This window comes from Sceloporus undulatus, chromosome 1, assembly GCF_019175285.1.
Source record: "Sceloporus undulatus isolate JIND9_A2432 ecotype Alabama chromosome 1, SceUnd_v1.1, whole genome shotgun sequence".
Classification (NCBI taxonomy): domain Eukaryota; kingdom Metazoa; phylum Chordata; class Lepidosauria; order Squamata; family Phrynosomatidae; genus Sceloporus; species Sceloporus undulatus.
In genome coordinates, this window is record NC_056522.1 from 2,413,448 (window position 1) to 2,435,616 (window position 22,169).

The following is a 22,169-nucleotide window of genomic DNA, read 5'->3' on the forward strand; positions in this document are numbered from 1 at the left end:
GGCAGAAGTGGGTTGGACTGGATGGCCCTTGCGGTCTCTTCCAACTCTATCATTCTGTGATTCCATGATGATCAGAAGATCAGATGGTTGGCAGTTCGAGGCCTGTGTGCCGCATGATGGGATGATCTCCTGTCACTAATCCCAGCTTCCAACCTAGCAGTTTGAAAGAATGGAATAGGGACCAGTTCTCAGTGGGAAGTTTAACAGCGTTCGGTGCCGTCATGATGGCCACAAGACCATCGGAGTCATCTTCAGACAACACTGGCTCTTTGCCTTAGAAACAGAGATAAGTACTGCCCCTACAGTCAGTTGCAACTAGACATTCATGTCAAGGGACTACCTTTACCTTTAGAACTTGGAAATAAATTCAATAAAATGTTTACAACAGGAATATTTAAGTGTGTACACATACAGACACATGAACAAAAATAGATATGGAATTCCATTCTTTGGGTTAATCTTAGCTAAATCAGATCCATTGAATCAACAGCTGAATGGCGTCAGGAGCTGCATAGACAACTTGCCAGCTATAAAATGTTGGGAATTAGGTGTGATCGGCTAGACAGTAGAAATGGGATCCCTAAATCATGGCGATCTCAGCCCCACGTGCTAAGATAATAATAATAATAATAATAATAATTATTATTATTATTATTATCCTGCCTCTCCTATAAGATTGAGGCAGCATTACAACAATAAAAGAAGAACCATACAGATAATGCTGGAAGGGATAGTAGCATGGACTAAGCCTATTCAGGGTTGTATCTATGAAAGCATCTGAGCATAACAACAAAGAAAGAAACAATATTGGAAAGAGAGGAGAGTATTTTTAATTAATAATAGCAAATAAGAATCAAGTTTGCCTGAAATTTAGAAACTGTGTGTAGTTTAATTAGGCAACTGTAAGATTTGCTGCTTAGTTCTGAGAAGGAGCGTCACTGGACTGGATCTATAGTTGCTTAAATAAAGGTTTTTGAAGCTTTAACTCATCATGGTTAGACTCAGAATGGTTAGTTTAAATAGCCAGCATGAAGTCTGAGCATTGGACTACGGAGACCAGAATTTGAATTCCATCTTGGCCTTGAAAACCCACTGGGCTTGGACAAATCACACACTCTCAGCCTCAGATGGCAAACCTCCTCTGAACAAATCTTGCCAAGAAAACCCCATGATAGGTTCATCTTAGTGTCACCTTAAGTCAGAAACAACTTCAAGGCACACAGCAGCAGCAGCAACAGCAACAGCAGCAGCAGCAGCAGCAGCAGCAGCAACAACAACAACAGAGTTTTAACTACTGAAGCCTGGTTTTCTGCTTGTTATCCTGCTGGACTTGACAAAATGGTGAGCCAATACAGAGGTAAATCCAACTGATTTATTGGGTTTGCCCTAGATGCCAGGACTAACAATAGGGTTTAAGCCACAGAGAATAAGTGCTGACCCTCCCCATATGACCTCCCTTTAGGATTTCTTCATTCTTGGTGGACTGTCATATAATGCAAATCTGGAATGAATTCCTAGTTCCATCTTTCAGGTTTGCTGCTTCTGGTTTTATAATCTCCTCCACTCCCCCAGAGATCCTGTTTCATTAAACAAACATCAAAACCCATGTGCATCCATGATTTCTTTTAGTTCAGATTTTGTGGCAGATGGTTCCTCTTGGGGTGTGAAAGACAGAGAGAAAGAAAGAAAGAAAGAAAGAAAGAGCGAGAGGGAGATGCTACATTTTCAGCATTTGCATTAGAAACAAACTGCACTTGCATCTCACTTTTAAACAAGGACCCAGGAGGAATTTAGATGGAATTTGACTGTTCACTTGATCTGCCAGAACACTTTGTCTTTAATTTAGTGGTTACTGTCATGGCGGGTCTGAGAAAAGTGAGATGATGATGATGATGATGATGATGATGATGATGATGATGACGACACAACAGCTATAATAGTATTATAGTCGACCTGCCACATTTACAGCTTTGAGTTTTGCAGATTTGATTATTTGTGGTTTTGCTTAATATGTCCTCTCTAGGAATCTCTAGGTCCTCCAGAGCAACTCTGCCAGAAGTTGGCCATAGGGTTGTGATGGAGAACCTAGAAATTCCTAGAGAAAACCCTACTCTAGGCATTTGTAGGTCCTCCAGCATGATTCTATGGCCAACCTCTGGCAGATGTGGGCCATAGAGTTGCACCGGAGGACCTAGAGAGGTGCTTTCTCAGATTTTAAAAAAAATGGCTAATGGAGCACACCAAGGAATGCCAAAAGAAGATCAGCATGTGCCTTTGACTGCATAGATCATGAAATGCTATGGAACACCCTTTAAGATATGGGAATGCCAATACATCTGATAGTCCTGATGAGGAATCTTTATTCTGGACCAGAGGCTACTGTCAGAACAGAAGATGGAGAAGCAGAATGGTTCCCAATTGACAAAGGAGTCAGACAAGGCTGCATCCTTTCACCCTCTCTGTTCCACATATATGCAGAACGTATTGTAAGGAAAGCAGGATTGGACACAGAAGAAGGAGGAGTGAAAACAGGAGGAAGGAATATCACCAATCTAAGATATGCAGATGACACCACAGTACTAGCAGAAAACATTGTAGACCTCAAACAATTACTAAGAAAGATATAAAAAAAAACACAAAGGCAGGATTGCTGCTGAACATAAAGAAAACAAAAATAATACCTATGGGGGATCTACACAAATTCAACCTAGACAACGAGGACATAGAAATAGTAAAAGAGTTCTCATACCTGGGATCAAACACGGATCAGAACGGGGGCTACAGCCAAGAAATCAGAAGAAAACAAGGAATGGGGAAGGCAGCTATGAAGGAACTGGAAAAGATGCTAAAGAGCAAAGATATGCAATGAAGCATGAAAGTAAGAACCATCTAAACCATCATATTCCCCACCACCATGTATGGATGTGAGAGCTGGGCATTTAAGAAAGAAGATAGGAAGAAAATCAATTCATTTGAGATTATGTGGGTCTGGAGAAGAGTGCTGAGGATTCTATGTCCAACCAAAGGGACAAACAAATGGGTCCTAGAGCAAACCTCCCTGGAAGAAGCCAAGATGAAAAATCATGAGAAAGCACAACTCAGTGGAAAAGGCCATGATGTTGGGAAAGGTGGAGGGAAGCAGAAAGAAAGGAAGGAAGTCTGAAAGCTAGATGGCTGGACCTCTCTTAAGGAGGCCATGGGTATGAATTTGCAGGAACTAAGCAGAGCAGTGGCACAGAGGGAGTCTTGGGGATGTCTCATCCAAAAGGTTGACTCAAAGAGAATTAACAACAACAAACCTTGACAAGTCGCCCTCTCTCAGCCTCAGAGGAAGGCAATGGCAAACCCCCTTGGAACAAAACTTGCAAGGAAAAACCTAGGACAGGAGCACTTTATGGCCACCATAAGTCGATCACATGCATGCACATGACAGCAAGGATGATAACAGAATGATTGCAAAAAGTGGTACCACTTGGAACATGCTGCATTATGCAATAGCACATCCCCAATGCCTAGATTTTGGATGCACACATCTGAGCATGTGTGACTTATCCAAGGACACCCAGTGGGTTTCCATGGCTGAGCAGGGATTTGAACCCTGGTCTCCCAGTTTCCCAGTCCAACATTCCAACCAGTACACCACACAGTAATATTAATGCAGCTAAAACTGGGTACAAGGCTACCCCTGAGCTAAGATCTTTCCTCACTTTGATGTGCATGAACTTGAAGCTACTACAAATGTAATACCTTCTGGAGCAACATGCAGGGAATTGGATTTTTTGGAATAAATGATATGAGTACAATAAAGTTGCCTGTAAATGTGGGACGCTGGTACTCTCCTTTGACAGAACCACACATTTCAGCCTGAAATCCCGTTCTTAACTCAATTTCCCAACCGCCCCATTGAACTCAGCTATAATGCACCAGAGTAGTCAGGTTAGGTGTGTCACATTGCTTTTGTTCCCCTAAAAGGTATCCTGGGAATAAGCTGAAGCCCTGTTTTTGCAGCTCTGGGACTGACTCCTCTTTCATTGCTTTTGAAATGTAATTTAGGGTGTAATTCAAGCAACACTTGGAGGCACATCCAGTGTGATGGAGCTCTCCACTCGGAAGGGGATCCCTTGAGGGTCTTTAACCGTTGTGTAATTATGTTGAAAGCCTCCACTTAAAATAAAGACACACAACGTTATTAAAGTCCATCCTTCATTAGGTTTGGGGAAGCCACACAGTAGGGATGCTGTTTTCCTTTATAGAATCTGTTCCATTAAGTGTACTTGCAAAAGGACAAGGCATAGAACAGAAAAACGAGGGAGCAAAAAGATTCTGGTCTTCAGGGACACATTTCACTTATTTATTTACTTTCTCAATACTTTCTTTATATGCCGCCTTTCTCCCAGGCTGGGATGAACTGTATGAGTCTATCAGATTGAAGGCCTCCTGAATAGGAATTCTGCCCCTCTATTCAAATTTTCCTTCAGTCTCCAAATTTCTAACATTGTAGTTGAAATGCATTTGGAAATGATCCCACATAAATTTTAAGAGAAGATTAAGAAGTGACATGATGGCCCTTTTAAAATATTAGAAGGGATGTCATACTGAGGATGGAGTGAGCTTGTTTTCTATTGCTCCAGAGACACACAGCCTTGACAGACCAGCATTAAAGGCTGGGAGTGTAAGCATCCGCATGACGCATGCCCTGACTCTGCACCCATGCCGATGTGATGCCGCATGCCCTGCCACACGGTGGATGATGTCACAGTGCTCCTCTGCCACTGCCTCCAGATGATGCAGTGCCAAAGGAGTACCAAAAAGCCATGGCGCCAATAGCTATGGCACCCTTTCTACAGCACAAAAAGGAGCCACTTCTTGTGGCTCCTTTTTGCACCACAGAGAGGCCAGATTGGGGCTGCAGTATGTAGTTGCCGTGGCCCCAATCCGGCGAAGACAGATGCAATTGGAGGCCATCCCTGAACAGGGTGGTCTGTTCAGCCCCTAGGAGAAGACCAATGGATGCAAACTAAAAGGAAAGATACTCCACCTAAACATTAGGAAGAACCTCCTCCATTCATTTTTCTGTGTCCTGGTCTCTGGAGCAGCAGAAAACAAGTTTGCTCCATCCTCAGTGTGACACCCCTTCAAATACTTAAACAGGACTGTCATATCACCTCTTAACCTCCTCTTCTCTGTGCTAAACATCCCCAGCTCCCTAAGGCTCTCCTCATAAGGCATGGTTTCCAGGGCCTTGCCCATTTTGGCCACCCTCCTCTGGACATGCTCCCGATTGTCAACATTCTGCTTGAATTGTGGATTCACATTGCCAATTTAGTGGAGGTGCCCATTCCAGATGAATTCTAGAATCCTTGCCAGCTTCATGGGCCAGATTCCCAATGGGGCATACAAAGGATCATTTTGTGATTATTAGTAGGCTCTGTTAGATTGCTTCTGCTTTAGCCTGGCAGTTTAAGGATATAGGAGAAACTAGAACAGAGCAAGCGAGATACATTTGGTGAGCAATTTGCTCATACTGTTCTCCTAGCTATTAAGACTGGAGATGGGTCACGGCTGCACAGTTCGCTTTCCTTGAATTCTTTCTGCCATATATAACCCCAGATATCTGTCTACCAGTAGCTTTGAGCTGGTGTGTGTGTGTGTGTTTGTTTGTTTGTGTGTTACAGGGGAATTCACACAATCCCAGGTGACCTAAGATCCAACTTTAGGGATCTTTAGTTTTGGCTCTGTGATAGCTTTGGTGGAATTTCTTATTAGGGGTTCTCTACTAGCAGCCAATGTGGTGCAGTGGTTTGCATGTTGGATTATGACTCTGGAGACCAGGGTTCGATTCCCGGCTTGGCCATGAAATCCAGTGGGTGACCTCGGACACGTCCTACTCTCTCAACCTCGTGGAAAGGCAATGGCAAACCTCTTCTGGACAAATCTTGCCAAGAAAACCCCACAATAGGTTCGTCTTTGGGTCACCATGAGTCGGAAAGGAAGGCACAAAACAACAACAACAAATTAGGAGCAGAGGCTGGAATCCATCAGTTTCAGGGCTGTGATGCTTTCGTCTGCAATGGGCCACCTGCTGCCTCTGTTTACAACCAGTAAAATGGATCTCGTAGCAGGAATGTGTGTTGGTTTTTGGTATCAACAAAGTCCCGGAATGTCAGGCAGTTTGAGCTCAGAACAGATGGAGCACGCAACGTCTCGAGAACCCTGTGCATTTGTTTGCCTCTCATGTGTTCAAAATGTTAACAGGCAGATCCGTGCTGTGTGTGTGCGTTGTTATGACAGTGTACTGAATAACACAGATGCTGGATGGGGCTTATCTGCTTACCAGCAGGAGCTGTAGATAAAGGACGGACACTTGATGCGGATGGTTACCTAAATAATGGATGTGTGTCTCCTCTGAGGTGCTCTGGAATGGCTTTGTGATGGGACCTTCATGCCCTCTTCCTGGCCACTAATTGGCTTGTGGCTAATTAGCTGGCAATATGATCTGAGCCTCCCATCCTCTCCAGCGCAGAATTAGGAGAGCCAATGTTTAGTAGACCAATGCTGTGTGATGTGGGAGGTGGGCAGGTTTTTTGCACCGTGTGCCAAGGCCTGGCCCCCATTGAGCAGAATGGGTTTCTTCTTCCTTGGAAACTCCCCAGGGACTGGCAGCTGATGGCTTGTGGGCCAGTACTGGTCCACAGGAGAGCCCGCATGGTGGAGTGGTTTGAGCATTGAACTACAGCTCTGGAGAGCAGGGTTCAAATCTCCTCTCAGCCATAGAAACCCACTAGGTGACTTTGGACAAGCCACACTCTCTGAGCCTCAGAGGGAGGCACAGGCAAACCCCCTCTGCAGAAACTTGCCAAGAAAACCCTGTGATAGGTTCGCCTTAGGGTTGCCCTGAGCAGGGACGTAGCCGGGGGGGGGGTCTTGGGGTCCGGACCCCCCCTTCCATTAGATAAAATGAATGGTGTGTGCTTCCGCGCTGCTGCACCCAAGCCCCATTATAATGGTGGCACTTAGTCTGGACCCCCCCTTCCCAAAATCCTGGCTACGTCCCAGCTCTGAGTGGGAATGGCTTGAAGGCACGCAGATAAAAGGGAGAGGGACGTTGCTTCAAAGTCATGGTCCCAGATGCTACATCGTGCTTGTGAGGTGTAAATCTCACTGAATCCTATTATTGTGCAAGGATGGTGTTCCTACCCATGTGCCTGCTGAGTGTCTCCTTGTGGAACAATGTATAGAAGCTGTTTTGGCAACTTCAGGGAATTGTGCAGTGCATTGAAGGCACTGAAAAAATAGGTATGCGCCATCCAAAATTGCACAGCTACATGCAAAATGATTGCTTTTGTGGAACTCTGATGATGCAGCTATGGACCGAGTACATACATTGCACATTAGCCAAAAAAGTGCAACTGCATGTGTAAGGGAACTTGAGTGTGCATAGAAACCCTCCAATCTTCCAGAGAAGGAAAGTGGGAATTGTGTTATCAAGCAATACCAGAATGATGATAAAAGCAGGGTGACCAGATATAATAACCATAAAGGGACAAAGCACCACCAAATGTAGGACATTCAAGAAAAATGTAGGACACCAGAAAATAAAAGCTGAAAGCACTAATATAAATGTAAATGCATGCTTCTTAGTCATGGTCAAAATGGAGGACATTTTGAAATTCCTCCTGGACAGAAGGCTGAATGTAGGATGTGTCCTGGAACAGGAGGACATTGGTCACCCTGAGTAAAAGTTATGAATGAGGGAAAACAGACAAGCTAGGAAAGGCCAGTTCTGGAAGGAGTGGATTCTGGGGGTCCATGAGCCCTCAAAATGGCCATAGGGCCACATGAGGCCCATGACCCCCACACACTATCCCCACCAGAAATAAGTCATTGGGAGGCTATTTCTGTGCAAGATGTGAAAGCTGAAGGCGTGATTCATCTGATTACCTGAAGCTTTAAAGTGCTGCCTTTCTTTTCTTTCCAGAGCAGCTACAAGGTGCAAAACAGGACCTTTGTCTTGTCCTTTTGTCTCTGGAGCAATTTTCTGCAGCGATCAAAGCTGCCGCCGAAATTTGTCTCCTTTGTGTAAAACTCCCTTCCTTGATACTCTGCTGCCAGTGAGCACTGTTTTGTCTGAAGACAATTAAATGCAAGAGTCAGTAGCACAAAACCATCGCAACTAGGTGCCAGACACACTTGTGATGGTGGATGGCGATGTACATTTTGCAGATTTATCTGCAAATTCCACTTGTTCCTGGACAAGGCTGCTGGCCAGGAAACGGAGGCATATTAGACCAATAATTTGGCAGAATTCAAAGATATAGCCGTGTTAGTCTATATCATCAGTGCATAGAGATCTTGTAGCCCCTTTGAGACTCACTAAAAGAAAGAAGTTGGTAGCATGAGCTTCCCTAGACTTCAGTCTACTTCCTCAGATGCATTTGGTGCATCTGAGGAGCTAGACCGAACCGAAGTCTAGGGAAGCTCATGCTACCAACTTCTTTCTTTCAGTTGGTCTCAAAGGTGCTACAAGATCTCTCTACATATCAATAATTTGGCATTCGCAGTTGCTGGCAGTTGGGCAGTGAATCCATTTGTAGGGTTCATCTGAACTTTAAAGGCGATGTCATCCATGGAGATGAACTCTGTCCCCAAATAGACTAAGCACTTTGGCTAGCTCTTTTCAAATTCAGACTACAGTCATCCTTCCATGTTTGCAGGTTAAGGGCTTGTGTGTGTTGTCTGCCTTCAAGTCATTTCCGACTTATGCTGACCCCAAGGCAAACCTATCACGGGGGTTTCTTGGCGAGATTTGTTCAGAGGAGGTTTGCCATTGCCTTCCTTTGAGGCTGAGAGACTTCGGTTTCACTGGGTTTCTAGACACTGGTTTCACAGCGGAGCTGGTCTTCAGAGTCGTAGTCCGACACTCAAACCAATGTGCCGCACTGGCTCACAGATTTATTTATGGATTACTGTATTTGCTGTCGCTGCCGCCCTAAACATGGCCAAAATAATATGTCCTCTCTAGGCATTTGTAGGTCCTCCAGTGCAATTCTGTGGTCCACTTCTGTGCAGGAGGACCTACAAATGGCTAGAGAAGTATTTTCCCAGGTTAAAAAAATAGCATGATTATAGCCATGTTTTTTCCACTTTCATGAGATCTTGCTCCCCTGAAGAAAGTTGAGGGCCGGTTCCATAAAGGTCCTTTAAAATTCAGATTTATACTCCGTCCCTATAGATGTGGGAAGCCTCTTCTCCCAATGGCAGATGGAGTGGGAGTGCCTTGAGTGTGAGCAGCTTGTGCCTAAAGGGAGACGTGAAACTCATGGGAGAAAACATGGCTGTCTGATTCTTTTCACAAACCGTTTGAGAAGGCTGAGGAGCAACATGATCTCAAAATGAATTTCAAACAACAAAACTGACAAAATGAATTTTAACACAGAGAAACCAAAGGTTCTGACCTTAGGCAGAAAAAATGAAATGCATAGATATAGGATGGGGGACACCTGGCTTAAGGGGATTTATACATAGGAAAGGGATCTAGGAGTCTTAGTAGACCTCAAGTTGAACATGAGTCAACATTGTGATGCAAGAGCTAAAAAGACCAATGCGATTTTAGGCTGCATCAATAGAAGTATAGTGCCTAGATCAACCAAGTAACAGTGTCCTTCTATTCTGCTTTGTTCAAGCCCCATCTGGAATAACCCTGTGTCCAGTTCTGGGTCCCACAATTCAAAAATTACAACCAATGATTCCTCGTCCTTTTTGTATGACGCCGTCACTCATCTGTTGCTGATCCGTTGTTGTACCATTATTATTGCTCAATTTCACATTGATAGGTATCTCTTTTTAATGCAAAATTGCATGATAATGACAGTATAACAACAAATCAGCGATGCATCACCAACGGATGAGTGATGATTTCGTGTGAAAAGAAGAGGAAAAGAAGAGGTTGTAATTCAGTTGCATCACCTTGTGCGGCAATTTAGGAGGTATTCACACTTTCCCTCTTTGGCTCTTAACATTTGGATAGTGGTGAGAATAGGTGCTCTTGTGAGGCATGAGGCTATCATGAGGGTCTCCCATGTCAGACAGGCTTTTCCTAAGGAGCCAGACTCAGACCACATCTGCACCGCAGTATTAATGCAGTTTGACACTGCTTTGACTGACATGGCTCCATCCTGTGGAATCCTGGATTTTGTAGTTTTTTGTGGCACCAGAGAAGGCTAAAAATCCCACCAAACTACACCTCCCAGAATTCCATAGCCTGGAGCCATGGCAGTTGAAGCAGTATCAGACCACATTAATTCTGCAGTGCAGGTGCAGCCTATTTGTGCCAAACTGCTACTGGGCAGCAGCAGCAGTGCGCATGTGTGTGTGTGTGTGTGTGTGTGTGTGAGAGAGAGAGAGAGAGAGAGAGAGAGAGAAATGCTGTCAGAGATCTCCCAGAAATGACATTTTACAAAACAAAAGCTTTGCTTCTGTACCATTTTTAAAAACCATCCTTCATTCTGCAGTGCCTTGTCCTCCTTTGCAGTTATGGCATCTCATCCCCCTGATGTTGTGTTAACTTTAGAAAGCAATGGATAATTTGGATGAAAGGGAAAGGCAGCACAGTTCTGCAGATGCAAATGCAGATCAGCTTCCCTTGCAGGAAAATGTGTGTTATTCTGCATATTTTAAAAAAATCCTCAAGTTGTGTCTGTGTTAGGAATACAGAAAGAGATATTCAATGACAGCAGCCAGGTTTTTAATAGCTAAAAATTGGAAATCAGAAAAGATTCCTACCATGGATGATTGGTTACCGAAGATTTGGATATTAAGAGAAATGGATAAGTTAGCAGCATTGATTCATAAGAAACCAATTAAAAGCAACTGGGGTCCTATAACAGAATATGTGAATAAGGTTTGGAATATTAATAGATGAAAGGGAAAAAACCAATGTTATAGATTATGATAAGAAAAGAGAAAACAAGATAAATACATGGACAAAATAAAGAAATACCGAGTGTATGAGTTAAATGGATAGTAAATAGTAAAGAAAATATAAGTATAAAAAGAGAGAAACTGAATAAAGGTGACAAAAACAAGAATACAAGTGAATGTAAGGGTGGATAAAGGGAAAAAGAATGCATATTTTATATTTTGGGGGAGAACGCAAGTGATGTGATGTAAATTAAGAACATAAGATTTAAGATGTACAAGAAAAGGAATTTACAGTTTGGATTTTTGAAAAAAAATTAATAAAAATTTGAATTTAAAAAGGGAAAGGAATACAGAAAGAGCACTTGATGGAGAAGAAAGCAGATGAGAACCCCTGAGTTGCAGAAATATGTGCCAGGGAGGTCATGTTTGGTTTGTACCCCATTGATTAATGGCAATCCATCTGAGCATGTCCGGTGATGCATGCAGGGCTGTGCATAGAGGCTGAACTTGCAAAGCTCAGAAGGACCCTGTAGATGTGACCTTTTAATGACAGCATGGCAGGAAGCCTTCCCAAAGAGAAATGCTCAGCTCTGCCCTGGCAGCATTGATATGCCTCATTATTCTTTCCTCCAGGACCTTTCTTTGTGCTAATGTAGGGACTTGGAGCTGCCTTGATCTGTACATGAAATCTCGCCAGAAGGATTCCTTTCTTCAGGGCATGAAAGCGCTGGGGCACAAATGACAGGAAAATGTGTCTGAGGCTGGACTTGGAGGAAGATCAGTGTTTGCAAAACCGTTTATTATGCTACGCACAGACACACAACTTTGCCAAACCATCCTCCTCGACAAAGGTGTGGGCATGGGAGGCATGTGGCCATTGATGGTTGCCACCAACCATCATTGGTGAGAAGATAGCAAGGACGTCAGGGGGGTCAGGTCCTTATGATTTTGGGGCATCTAGAGAGCTTGCTTTAAGGATAAAAGTGAATAATGGTGGTGTGTATCCCATCCCTGTCTGTCAAGATGTTCCTCCTAAAGTTCATTGCTTTTCTAATACTTTCTACCATCTTGACAATATTCATAACAATTTTATGATTGTTATCTGCCTCAATCCTTCAGGGACAAGTGGGCTATAAATAAATCATCCTCCTCATTATTATTCTGATGTTGTTTGGCCACATGTGTCCCAGCTTTCATCTATAAGACGCTGGAGGGCATGCAATGTGTCCCCCTCTTTCTTGTTGTTGTTGTGTTGTGCTTCCAAGTTGTTTCCAACTTACGGCCCCCCTATGGTGACCCTATCATGGGTTTTGCTTGGCAGGATTTGTTCAGATGGGTTTTGCCATTGCCTTCCCCTGAGGCTGAGAGTGTGTGACTTGCCCAAGCTCACCCAAAGGGTGAATTGAACCCTGGTCTCCAGAGTCACCATTCAGCATTGTAACCAATGTGCCATGCTGGCTCTCACTTCCCCTTGACAACTGCCTGCTGCATGCAGAAGTGGTGTGTTTGTGTGTGTGCAGAGCAAGAAACAAGCCATGGCCAAAAGATTTAGAGAAGCAGCTCTGGAAACAGATTTCCACCTTTTGCTTCCCTTCCAGGCAAGACGATCTGACTCGCTCTTCAAAGCCATTATGCTTTCAAGTGCCTTTCCCCCTCTTCCCTTCCCAAGGTAGAGCTCTGAACATTGGCCTTGTTAACTGCACACTTGCGCACCATTTAATGATGAAGCAGAGCCTGCTGTTTTTAGGTGCCATGGTCGTCCCTGTTTCACCGCTCTTTGGAAAAGGAAGGTTAATGAAAGCGGTAAATTTACTTGCCCTCTTGGAGCCAGAGGTATAAGCCATCTCACGTCCTTCAGTCTTTCCAGCAACAGAAGTCAGAATTAACTCAGCAGGGAGGGAAAGGAGAGGAGAGGAGGCCGAATCTCTTGCAAAGGAAATTGGCTGCAGCCTTTCCTCACTTGTCTGTTCTCCCCAATTAATAATCCTCCCCATTTGACCACATCCTGATGTTGCTTGGCCCACATCTCCTGGTATGCGTCAATGCAATGCTGAAGGGTACCGGGGAGGGGGGGGGAGTGCAGTGCATCTATTTTTCTGGAAGGCCTCTGGAATGGCTATTACTTTGTACATTAGGGCTAGTCTGCACATAAGTATGTTATGCCAGTTGCTGCAGATATTTGCACATCCACATTAAAGTTTAATTGCTCTCACTTTCCTGCACATATTCACATCTCCTGCATATACTCATGTAGTGGAGTCTCCTTCTCTGGAGGTCTTTAAACAGAGGCTGGATGGACATCTGTCAATGGGGTGCTTTGATGGAGAGTTCCTGCATGGCAGAAGGGGCTTGGACTGGATCAAGGCCCTTGCCGTCTCTTCCAACTCTAGGATTCTATGATTCTACTGTATATATAATTCTAGAAATTTGGGGTAAAAAATTAACCTAAAAAACCTAAGTCAACTTATTCACTGGTCAATGTAAGTATTGTACTTTAACTCATATATCTTTATCTGTATCTGTAGCTATATAACCATTCCCTGGTGAAAGACAAGAATTTAATCTTCCCTATAAGGACTGACTCCTTCTACTTTCTCATCCATCCAGCCTTTAGGATGAGCACAAAGAGTTCTGCCTGCTGGGACTTTGTAAGCTCTTTGGCATTGTTTTCCTTTGCTTTGTCCTTTACATGCTTTGTTCCATGTCCCTAAGTTTTACCCTCGACTTATCCACGGATCATATCAAAATCCATAATTTTGGCCCCAAAACGTGCCCTCGACTTATACATGAGGTCGACTTATAGTCAGGTACAGTATTTGCATTTATTCTCCCTCCCTCTGCTGAAAATGCACATGTGAAGGAAAATCCATGTGTAGCAAGTGGATGGCTAAGTGTTCAGTAATGTGCATCCTTGCAGATGCTCCCAGATTGTCCGGTAAAAAGCGTGAAGGCTTTTTTTCTATGGCATTTGTGGATTCTCTCAACATGCACCCCACAAAAAGCCTGAACACCTCCAAATTGCATGTGTTGGGACCACACTCTATTCAAACATGAATTCAAAGATATAGCTGCGTTAGTCTCTAGAATCAGTACATAGAGAGGTCTTGTAGCACCTTTGAGACTCACTGAAAGAAAGAAATTGGCAGTGTGAGTTTTCATAGACTTCAGTCTATCTGAGGAAATAGACTGAAGCCTACAAATGCTCCTGCTGCCAATTTCTTTCTTTCAGTGAGTCTCAAAGGTGCTACAAGATCTCTCCACATGTTCAAATATGAGTATTTTAATTGTGTAGACAAGATCCTAAGATAATGTTGTCGTCGTCATGTTATTTCGAGTCACTTTACTCATGGTGACCCTAAGAGTCCATGGCTGAGCAGAGATTCAAACCCTGGTCTCCCAGTGTCCTACTCCAACACTTAAAGCACTAGGCCATAGGGAGGCTTTGCATTCTTTACCTTCAGGAAAACACATTTAAAATGTAATAATAAATAAAAATAAAATAAAAGCCAGAGGTGGCCTTCCAGATGTTGCCAAGGTTCTTTTGTTTGTTTGTTGCACTTTCATGGACTTTACAGGTGCTGGAGGTGTTCTTCACAGCTGCCCTTGGACATTGGGACTCCCTTCCTAGGAGGGCCAGAACGGCCCCCTCCTTGTTCTCCTTCCATCAGGAGGTGGATGTTTTCCTTATTATTCTGAGAGCCTATTAGAATGGAAGGTTTTGAAGAAAAGGGCATTTCAGAAAGTGGGCAGTGTTTTAAATTGTGATTTTTTTTTTATTTAATTGCAAGTTTTAAATGGATTTCATAGAATCCTAGAATCCTAGAGTTGTAAGAGACCTCCAAAGGCCATCCTAGTCCAACTCCTTGCCATGCAGGAACACTCTATTAAAACAGTCCCTATGACAGATGGCCATCCAGCCTCGGTTTAAAAACAGCCTCCAAAGAAGGAGACTCCACCACTCTTCATAAGAGTGTGTTCCAAAGTCAAACAGCCATTACTTAGAATCATAGAAATGGAAGAGACTGTCAGGAAGTTCTTCCTAATTTTGAGCTGGAATCTCTTTTGCTGGAGCTTTCATCCATTGTTCCATTGTGTCCTACTCTCTGGAGCAGCAGAAAACAAGCTTGTTCCCTCCTCAATGTGACATCCTTTCAAATATTTAAACAAGGCTACCACTTCTTAACCTTCCCTTCTCCAGGCTAAACATCCCCAGATCCCTCAGTCATTCCTCATAAGGCTTCATGGTTTCCAGACCATTCACAGAAGACTACACATTCCCTCGCAGATGCACCGATGTATGGTATTCCCAATTATAGAATCATAGGAGTTTGTCACACTGGGGCTGATTTTGACATTAAACAGAGATTAAAGCACATTTTGAGCATCCTGCAAATAAAGTGAAAATGGCGAGTAATTGCACGGATGGTGATCTCACGCAATTGCACAAATAAAGTGATATCAGAAATGCATTGTGGCTGAAATCTTGAAAGTAAAAAGATGCGTGTCAATGCTTCTTTGTGACCACTTTAATGGCAGGTTTTGTACGATGTCGTGTGAAATCATTTTGTGTAAGTATGCCATTTTTCTGGGATATTCACAGGAGAAAATCCTGATCTTCATGTGATAAACTCCACTGAATTCTAGAGTTGGATGACATCCAGTCCATTCCCCTTCTGCCGTTCAGGAACACAGATGCAAAGCCTTCCCTATGGCAGATGGCCATCCAGCCTCTGTTTAAAAACAGCCTCCAAAGAAGGACACTCCACCACTCTCTGACAGGGTCTCCAAACAGTGGCCCCCAAACTGTGCCCTTTAAGAGATTTTGGACTTCAGCTCCCAGAATCTCAGATTACTGGCCAACATGGCTGAGGCTTCTGGGAGCTGAAGTCCAAAATCTCTTAAAGGGCACAGTTTGGGGACCACTGCTAGAGCTTGATGGTTTCCAGGCCCTTCAGCATTTTGGTGGCCCTCCTTTGGACACATGGCTCCAGTTTCTCAACATCCTTTTTGAATTGTGGGGCCCAGAACTGGACACAGGATTATTCCAGGTGAGGCTTGACTTTTTAATATTGTCAATATTTATTTCTATTTCACGATTGACTTTTTTTGTCAAGCTTTTAGCTGCATTGCATGCATTTTAACATGCTTTGAGTCCCAGGCAACTGTGGTGAGGATGAGCATGGATAGGTAGTCATGGCACAGTGGTTTGAGTGTTGGACTACAACTCTGGAGACCAGGGTTTGATTCCCCGCTGGGCCATGAAACCCACTGGTTGACCTTGGGCAAGTCACATACTCTCAGCCTCAGTGGAAGGCCATGGCAAACCTCCTCTGAAGAAATCTTGCCAAGAAAACCCCATGATAGCTTCATTGTAGAGTCGCCTTAAGTTGGAAATGACTTCAAGACACACAACAAAGTCCTTGTGGCCCCCACCCAGCAGCAGAAAGCTGGCCCCTGGAATAATAATAGTAGTAGTAGTAGTAGTAAATTTCATGTCTTTCCTGCCTCTCCTCAAGGCTGAGCACAACATGTTAAAATACAGTTTCAGCCACAGTTGCCCATCCTTGCCTTATCGAATCTATTTTCCCTCCCTCTGTACTCTAATTTCAAGGATCGCCACATTTCCTTCCATCTGTAAATATCTGATCCTTTTAAAATTAGAGGCATGGGTTTCTGTTTCCCTCTTGCCTTCCTTCTCTCTGCAGTCGAATCTCCACGGGCATCTTAGCCTTGGCTTTCCTTGCAAAACAAATAAGAGGAGGCACTACAGAACCAGATATTAATATTTTAAAAACAGTTGGGGAAAGCGCCTGCGGGCTTTTGGTTAAATGTAGGGCAGCAGGGCTGCCGTTCTGCAAGGCCGATCTCTGGGGAGGAAGACGAGTCGTGAGTCAGGCAGCGGGAGATGGGAAAAGGAAATTTTCTGTGTATTTTAAGCTGGTCCTTTGGGGCACAACCCTGACCCATGAATTAAATTTGAGCTGCAACTTTACATTGCTTCCAAATCCTTACTGGTGGCAATTATGGTGATGCAGTTTTATTATTGTATGCTTCATGTCCTTCAGCATTTTGCAAATGGAAACCAGGACACACGTAACCAAGCAACATCAGAGAGTGGTCAAGATGGCAAAAGCTGCAAATGGGAGCAAAGACACGAGTGAGGAAAGGATGCAGCAGTTTGCTTTTGCCTCAGATGACTGGGAAGGGCAAGATTCTGCACCTCTCTTCCTTTCCTCCTGCTGAGTTAATGGAGTGCAAACTCCTTTTGCACTTTAAACATTGCAGCCATTGAAATAAGATGAAGACAAAAGGAGGAAAGAAAGAAGAGAAACCGGGACATTTTAAAAGCAGTTGAAAAAAGTGGGATGGCAGAAGAATGATCAGGGTTGTCAATGCCAACTTGCAATAGTTGGAGGGTATGATGTTCTAGTGAGTGCTATTCAATGCCCCACTTGGCCACAAAACCCATTGGGTCATCTTGGGCAAGTCACATACTCTCAGCCTCAGAGGAAGGCAATGGCAAGCCTCCGCTGAACAAATCATGACAGGTTCGCCTTAGAGTCATCCTACGTCAGAATCCTCTTAAAGGCCCACAACAGACACACATATGTGAGTGTTAGTCCTGAATCCTAAAAGATGACCTAAACAAAGGTGTTCTTGTGGTGGTGGTTGTGATATGTCTTGAAGTTATTTTTGACTTATGGTGACCTTCTCCTAGGGTTTTCTTGGCAAGATTTCTTCAGAAGAGGCTTGCTACTGTCTTCCTCTTAGGTTGAGAGAGTGTGACCTCTCCTAATAACCCACTTGGCTATGTGGGGATTTGAACCCTGGTCTCTGGAGTCCTAATGCTAGCGTGGCATAGTGGTTTTTGAGTGCTGGACCACGACTCTGGTGACCAGGGTTCGAATCCCAGCTTGGCCATGGAAGCCAGTGGTTGACCTTGGGCAAGTCACGCTCTCTCAGCCAAAGGAGAAGGCAATGACAAACCTCCTCTAAACAAATCTTGCCAAGGAAGCCGTTACGTTTGCCATAAATTAGAAACAATTTGAAGGCACAACAATAACGATAACTCTGGAGTCCTAATGGAACCATCACACCCGACTGCACCAGACAGCCTCCAACTCAGTTCTGACTTATAGCATCCCTCTCCTTGGTCAGACTTCTTCAGGGGAAGTTTGCCATTGCTTTCCTCTTAGCCTGAGAGAGTGTGGTCATCCAATGGGTTTCCATGGCTGAGTGAGGATTTGAAACCTGGTTTCTCCGAGTCCTATTTCAACATTCAACCACTGCACCATGCTGACTCCAGCTTGGTGACCCTATCCAAGGGTGTTCTTGGCAAAAAATTATTCCAAAGATGCCTGCCATGACATTCCTTTGGAGCTGAGAAAGTGTGTCTCGCCCATGTCACCCAGTGGGTTTCCATGGTGGAGCAGGAACTCGAACCTTGGTTTCCCAGAATCCCAGTACATCAGACTGAATCCACTACACAACACTGTCTCTTCTGTTTGACTTCACCTTATTGTAGTTGTTATGTGCATCCAAGTCAACTGTTTAGGTATTTGAAGGGGTGTCACATTAAGGATGGAGCAAGCTTGTTTTCTGCTGCTCCAGAGAATAGGACACAATGGAGCAATGGATGCAAGCTCCAGGAAAAGAGATTCCAGCTCAACATTAGGAGGAACTTCCTGTCAGTAAGGGCTGTTCGACAGTGGAACACACTCCTTCCTCAGAGTGCAGTGGAGTCTCCATCTTTGGAGGTCTTTAAACAGAGGCTGGATGGACATCTGACAGGGATGCTTTGATTCTGAGAGTTCCTGCATGGCAGAAGGGGGTTGGACTCAATGGCCCTTGTGGTCTCTTCCAACTCTGTGATTCTATGATTCTATGCCACCTCAAAGTGTCACCCGGTGCTGTCCTCACCCCTCGCACCTCCCAATGATGCTCCTGCTCCTGGGTCTTTCTGGCACGCTGCTACTAGGAGATAACTACTGTATTAAATTGCAGCTGTGGGAAACATCAAGGAAGGGGGGCAACCAACAAGTTGTTCAGCCAGATAGAGGCTGACATGGACAATGTGGGTTTTTTTGCAGAAGGAAAAAGAAAGAAAGGAAAGGTCAGTGTGCTTGCAAGATAATACCAGCTTGGGAGGATGCATTATTCATTGTGCAGGTGGTGGAATGAAACACACAAACATGAGCTGCTCATTTTTTAATGAACTACATGTCACTCTATCCTCCGGGTGGAAAGAATACTTGCACATTTTTCTCATCCTCAACCGGAGGAGGTGACACACAGATGCAGCTCACTGGGAGGAAACGGCCGTTTGCATTCTGGGACAGCATTGGCAAAATATTCTTTTTAGAAAAGCAAAATATTTTGGGGGGAGAAAACATTTGCATGAAAACCAGGGTATATTGCTCCCCATCCCAACATGTTTACACTGTAAACTAGAGTATTGATTGAATCAGTAGAATTTAGCTAGGCATTAACTTACCTTTCAACAATTCATAGAATCCTAGAGTTGGAAGAGACCCCAAGAAGGGCCCTGATTCAGTCCAACCCCATTCTGCCATGCAGGAACTCTCAGTCAAAGTATCCCCGACAGATGGCCATCCAGCCTCTGTTTAAAGACCTCCAAAGAAGGAGACTCCACCATTCTCCAAGGGAGTCAGATATGGTTTTCCTAGTTCCTCCCTCTGAAATAGAGCCTACTGCACCCAGGATCCTTTGCTGGTCTCCCATCAGAATACTAACCAGGGCTGGTCCCGCTTAGCTTCTAAAATCAGACAAGATCTGGTGTTTTTTTAGGATACTTAAGCCTGACAGAATACAACTGCCCTGCTCTTATCCTTGGTTTGATGGAGACCACATCCTCTACAATAGTAGTTTCCAAGCTTCAGATCTTCCTCCAGATGTTTTGGGCCTCAGCTCCCAGGATGCTTAACTATTGGCCAAGCTTCTGGGAGTTGAAGTCCAAAACATCTGGAGGATCAAAGCTTGGAAACCACTGCTGTACAAGGTCTTCTTGGTAGCTCTGAGACTTATCCAGCCAACTGGACATTGCCAGAGAAAGGGGCTAGTTTTGCACATCGGCCAAGCATCCTCATGGCCATTTTTGGTTCTCGATCCCTAGACTCATCGGTACCTTCCAGATGGTCCTGCAGAAGGTGGTGGAGGAAGGGCAGCTGAACGTGACGGACACCTTGATCGATGACAACAACGCCGCCATCCGGGTAAATGGGGTAACATTTGGTGCACGGCGATTGGGACAAAAGGCTGCATTTTTCCTACATGGCTCCCAGCATAAGCATCCTTGCAGACATGTTAAAGAGCACTTACTGTGTGCACTCATGTATAAGTCTAGAAATTTAGGTTAAAAAATTGACCCTTAAAACCTGAGCCGACTTATCCATGGGTCAATGTAAGTACACTTGCCCCTCCATATACACTACTGTTAGGGGCACAAGACCCCTGTGACTATGGAAAAACTGCAAATAACAAAAAGCCATGTTTTTACCTGAGAGGACACCTCTCTAGGAATCTCTAGGTCCTCCAGCGCAACTCTGCGATCAGCGTCCAACAGACACTGGCCATAGAGTTGCTCTGGAGGAGCTACAAGTGCCCAGTAGAGTATTCTCTCTAGGAGTCTCTAGGTCCTTCAGTGGAACATTTAGTTAAAGTTGACCATAGAGTTGCACAGGAGGACCTAGATATTCCTAGAGAGAACATATTAATCAAATCCTTGAATAATCAAATCCACAAATATCAAATCCACAAATATGGAGGGATGAGTGTACTGTATTTTAACTCTCATGTGTGTATGTGTGTGTGTGCACGCACACACACACACACACTGAAAGGCAAAAGTTTAATCTGCCCTGGACACACTGACCCCACTTCTATTCTCTCATCCATCCAGCCTTTAGCATGTGCACAAATAGTTCTGTCTGATGGAATTTTATAAGTTCTTCAGCATTGTTTTCCTTTGCTTCGTCCTTTACATCCTTCATTACATGTCCCTAAGTTTTACCTCGATTTATCCGTGGGTCATATCAAAATCCATAATTTTGGCCCCAAATCCTGCCCTCGACTTATATATAAGGTCACCTTATAGTCAAGAATATACGGTATGTTTACTCCAGCTCCCATAATCCCCCAGCCAGCATGGGATTGCGGGAGTTGTATTTCCTCTTCTCCCCAAAAGTAACCTTCCCAAGCTCTGATTTATTAATGATCATAGTGGTGGTCTTTCCTAAATCTGCCAGGGCGAGATCCTGAGGCAGTTTAGCCCTTCACAGGGGCATAGCTATGCCACACAATTAGAGCCATTTTATGTCATTTTTACTGCCGTATCTCCTTCTTATGGGATCCTGGGATGTATAGTTTTGGTACAGTGGGCCATTGGTTTGGGTTTGATTTATTGTATCATTTAAATTGTATTTTGTTAAAGCTTTTGTGGTTCCCTACCAGTGCTGCATTTTGGTTGACCTGCATTGAATCTCTAGCTAGAGACCAGGGAGCATTTTGTTCACAGAGGTTGGGGAGCAAAGAACTAGTTCTCTTGGCCTCAGAGGAAGGCAATGGTGGCAAACCCTCTCTGAACAAATCTTGCCAAGAAAACCCTGTGACAGGTTTGCTTTAAGGTCTCCATAAGTCAGAAATCACTTGATGGCACATGACAACAACAGATGCACCCCAAGTAGGCATCAGCTTCGAATGCACCTTGGCACACGCATGCAGTGGCTCAGGAGGGGTTCACAAGCCCCCTCTTACAAGAGCGCACTGTCCTTGCAGATGAGAAAAATAATAATAAAAATTAAAATATCAAACAGTTCCTTAGGGGAGTTGTATGCATGCATAAGATATCATTGGGATTCCAGCTGGTGTCTCCTGGAAACTGCAAAAAGTGCATTGATTTTGGTTGGCTTTTGACAGTTAAGGATCGCGAGGGTGAGAGGAGGACAGATCTGTCATCGTAATGAAAGGCTTTTAAGACTGAAGGATCTTATGCCTCCCTCCTTTGCTCTTGAGATGTGGCTGGCTAAAAATAAGAGAAACCGGAGACCTCTTCAGCCATCTGTCAGGTGGAAGATGGAGCAAGCTTGTTTTCTGCTGCTCCAGAGACTAGGACACAAACCAGGGGATTCAGATTGGAAGAGAAGAGAGAACATCAAATAAAGGTTAGGAACATCTTCCTCCGCTCTGTCAGAGTTAGCACCCAGAATCCCAGACAATCAACCAGTCAGCTT

The 22,169-nt window shown here is 44.2% G+C and overlaps 1 protein-coding gene across 1 annotated transcript in view; it reads left to right on the forward strand.

The window, feature by feature from the left end:
• The window catches only part of LOC121919802 (otoferlin-like), a 243,689-nt gene that overhangs the window by 45,891 nt on the left and 175,629 nt on the right, over window positions 1-22,169 (forward strand). Inside the window, exon 4 of the mRNA XM_042446726.1 lies at window positions 20,054-20,153. Within this exon, the coding sequence (XP_042302660.1) occupies window positions 20,054-20,153 (100 nt within the window). The remainder of the gene's footprint in view (window positions 1-20,053; window positions 20,154-22,169) is intronic.